Raw genomic sequence first — 4,219 nt, 5'->3', positions numbered from 1 at the left:
CCGAGATCTAACACTGAGACATGGATGAAATCAGAGGAAAAATATCGGGATCTGAGACCAAGACATAATAGTTGTCTTGTCTCCAAGCAAATTCTAGTTCTGAGAACGAGTGTATTGTGTAAGCTCGATCAAATCAGAATCCCATCTGGGTTAGATTTGCTGATTCGTTTTGGGTCACATTTGATCTATTTTAATTTTGACTAACAGTTAAGTGTGACTTTTGACTGTATTGATTACACGGAGCCGGTAACATTTTTGCCACATGATCGTGATTTCGCTGTTCCTCATTTTGGGTCAAATTTTAGACCAACTAAGGCCGCAGGCTAAACATTGGGTCGTGTTGGAATTTCCACGGTCATAACTAATTTGGTAAAACGTTCGTTCCATGATTTTGTCGTTTCACTTTTGTATATATACAACTTGCCAAAACTCAGTCAAAAAATACATTTTTTTGTCTCTGATAAAACCCCAAAAAATAAAATAAAATAAAATTACGGCAATGCACACGAGAGTGAGAAGAAAATATATTTTTTTATGCATGGCACCAGGAATTCAGTTTTGATCTCGTGGGTTCAGACTTAAGTACCTGGTCAATCATCTCACTGAGTTTTGAACAGGCCATCGACTGCCACGCGGTTCAATGTTTTCTTCTTCCCTGCGTGCGCTATAAATAAGTGTAATGGCGTAGTTCATGTCTTCACAACAAGTTTTAGCAGGGAGAAAGATAAAAAATGGGATCAGTTTGGGTAAGATGATTGATTTTAGTTTGTTTATCGCCATTTTTTTTACTTTTTTTTTTAAACTAATTTTGAGTTTGCTGTTGGTGTGCGCAGGTTAGTTATGCACCGGCGAAGAAGGACTTGGACGCCGACAGAACTCCGGCCGGACCGGGAGTCGGCGATGGCGATGGATCCCATACTCATGCTGTCGACAAGCGGCAACTGCTGCCGGTAAATGAAGATTTGGTACTTCAACGCTCGAGAACCCCGACTCCGTCGTCGATCGGTGACGGCGACGGAGCTCATCATTATGCAATCGACGAGAGCCAACTGCCAGAGGATGGAGCATCGAGATCCGAGGGCTCAGGAGCTCTGACTAAGCCACCAATCAATGACGGTGGTGGAGCTCATCATAATGCAATCGACGAGAGCCAACCGCCGGCGGATGGAGCGTCTAGATCCGATCTCTCAGGAGCTCCGACTACGCCACCTATCAATGAGAACCAATCGCCAACGGATGAAGCCTCGAGATCCGAGCTCATAGGAACTCCGACTAAACCACCGACCAAAGACGGCGGTGGAGCTAGTCATAATGCCATAAACGAGAGCCAAAAACCCGCGGATGAAGCCTTGAGATCCAAACACTCGAGAACGCCGACTTCACCGCCGCCCAAAGACGGAAGTGGAGCACATCATCATGCAAATAACAACAGCCAGTCTCCGACGAATGGAGTCTTGAGATCCAACCGCCCAAGAACTCCGCCTCCGCCGCCAATCAATGACGGCGGTGGAGCTCGTCATCATTGATATATTGCAAGGAGGTGGAGAATTTAAAATAAGGTAAAAAGAATAAATGTATAGTCAGTTTGTTAGATGTAATTTTATTTTATATTAAATGTCAAAGAAATATATTTTTTTCTCTTCGTAGCTTAAGGTTTGTTTTTCCTAACATTATTATATTATAAAAGTTATTCTATTTAAAACCACGAGTAATAAAGTCTAGTCAAATGTAAAATAAAAACATAAATTGTATGTGGGTCTACTTACAGAAGACTGTATGCGTGAAGACTGTATGTGTGCATTTTTCCTCGAAGGAAAATAATTATACAAATAATTATAATTACATTATTTTACGAGTAATTTAAGAAGTGATGTGGGTAAATTTCTTAAATTATTAAATGATAGTTTTAAAATTATTAATTTATGTATCTATTTTTTATTTTATTTTTACTAGTCGATTGATATTTTAAAGTAGTCAAATAGATTTAATTCTGTGCTAAAATGTTAGAATTTTAAAGGAATCAATCTAAGTTGACTGATTTTTTTTTTTCATATCAAAATTAATTTTAGATAAAATTAATTAATAGACCAAGCGAAGATATGAAATTAATTTCAATGTATTCAATTATTTCTCTTGATATTCATGCCCTTAATCATCAATTTGACGTTTAGTACCTGAGCCAGTTTTGTCTAAAATCGACCGATTGATCAAATGATCTTGGATTGACATGGAACTAGTTCTTATATGTTCATATACCTCTTCTGATTATATCCATGCTCTCAAATATCAATTTGACTCAATATATTGAAATCAATGATTTTTTAAACACGGATATATTTGAAAATTTTAATTTGTCTTCAAAAAATCTGGTCGATTGACCAAACGACCTAGGATTGACATGAAACTAGATCCTATGTGTTCATGTCAATCTGAGATTGTTTGGTCTATTAGCTAGATTTTTTTAAACACAAATTGATTTTTTAAAATATTTTTATGTTAAAAAAATTATTGCTCTCAATATATTGAATCAAATTTATGTTTGAGGACATGGATATAATCAGGAGAGGTACACTTAAACATAGGAACTAGTTTCATTTCAATCTGAGGTCATTTTGTTCATCAATGAGTTTTGGGAAAAATCAGCTGATAGATCAAACGACCTTGGATTGACATGAAACTAGATCCTATGTGTTCGGCCAGTTCTCCTTGTTACATTCATGCCCTCAAATATCAATTTGACTCAATATATTGAGAGCAATGATTTTTTGAACACGAATATGTTTTAAAAATTTAATTCATATTCGAAAAATTATTACTCTCACTATACTGAGTCAAATTGATATTTGAGAGCATGAATATAACTAGGAGAACTAGCCGAATACATAGGATCTAATTTCATATTAATTCGTAGTCGTTTGGTCCATCAGCTGATTTTGCCTAATATCGACTGATGGACCAAATGATCTCGGATTGACATGAAATTAGATTCTATATGTTCGGCTAGTTTTTCTAATTATACATATGACCTCAAATATCAATTTGACTCAATATGTTCAAAGCAATGATTTTTTTAACATGATTATCTTTTAAAATTTTAATTCATGTTAAAAAAATAATTGCTCTCAATATATTTTGTCAAATTGATGTTGGAAGATATAGATATAATCAAGAGAACTAGCCGAACACATGAAATTTAGTTTCATGTTAATCCGAGGTTGTTTAGTCTATCAACCAGCTTTTTTTGAACACAAATTGAATTTTTAAAGCATATTCATGTTTAAAAAAATCATTACTCTCAATATATTATGTCAAATTGATATTTGAGAACATGAATATAATAAAAATATGCAGACGAACACATAGGAACTAATTTCATGTTAATCCTAAATCATTTGATCCATCAACCGATTTTATGTAAAATCGATTGATGAATCAAATGATATCAGATTGACATGAAACTAGTTTCTTTGTGTTTGTCTACCTCTGCTGATTATATTCATGTACTCAAACGTCAATTTGACTGAATATATTAAGAGCAATAATTTTTTGAACAAGAATATGCTTGAAAATTTTAATCCATATTCAAAAAATTATTGCTATTAATATATTGAGTCAAATTGATGTTTGAGAACATAAATATAATTAGGAGAATTAGCCAACACATAGAATCAATCTAGTTTCATGATATCCGAGACGTTTAGTCCATCAACTAAATTTTTTGAACACAAATTAAAATGTTCAAACATATTCACATTAAAAAAATTATTTCTCTTAATATATTGAATCAAATCGATGTTTGAGGGCATAAATATAATCAGAAGAGATAGAAGAACACATAGAATATAGTTTCATGTCAATCCGAGATCATTTGGTTAATCAATTGATTTTAGATAAAATTGACTGATGTATTAAATGTCAAATTAATGTATGAGAACATTGATATAATTAAGAGAAATAGCCGAAGACATAAAAATTAATTTAATGTCAATTCGATTCATAAATGAATTTTATCAAAAATTTAATTTTGATTTGACTATTTTAAAATACCGACTGAGAAAAATAAATATATAATTTGATAATTTTAAATCTACCTTGAAAATTTAAAAAATTTAAGTAAAAAGTTGTCTTTTTAAGCACCTATAAATTCCGCGTTGACTACTTAAATAATTGGTATTGGTATGGTGTTTCTGGTTTCCCAAGGTCAAAGAAGACTGCTCTT

At 33.2% G+C, this 4,219-nt stretch overlaps 1 protein-coding gene across 1 annotated transcript; it reads left to right on the top strand.

Moving 5' to 3' along the window:
• The first annotated feature begins 699 nt into the window (after positions 1 to 699).
• LOC121982980 lies at positions 700 to 1,683 on the top strand. Its single transcript, XM_042535978.1, has 2 exons — positions 700 to 746; positions 834 to 1,683. Exons 1-2 carry the CDS (start codon positions 732 to 734, stop codon positions 1,524 to 1,526), a joined length of 708 nt encoding a protein of 235 aa, XP_042391912.1. The 5' UTR covers positions 700 to 731; the 3' UTR covers positions 1,527 to 1,683.
• The last annotated feature ends 2,536 nt before the right edge of the window (positions 1,684 to 4,219 follow it).

This window comes from Zingiber officinale, chromosome 5A (genome assembly GCF_018446385.1).
Source record: "Zingiber officinale cultivar Zhangliang chromosome 5A, Zo_v1.1, whole genome shotgun sequence".
Lineage (NCBI taxonomy): Eukaryota > Viridiplantae > Streptophyta > Magnoliopsida > Zingiberales > Zingiberaceae > Zingiber > Zingiber officinale.
Note: the sequence above shows the minus strand (reverse complement) of the source record. Positions and strands in the feature narration are given on the sequence as shown.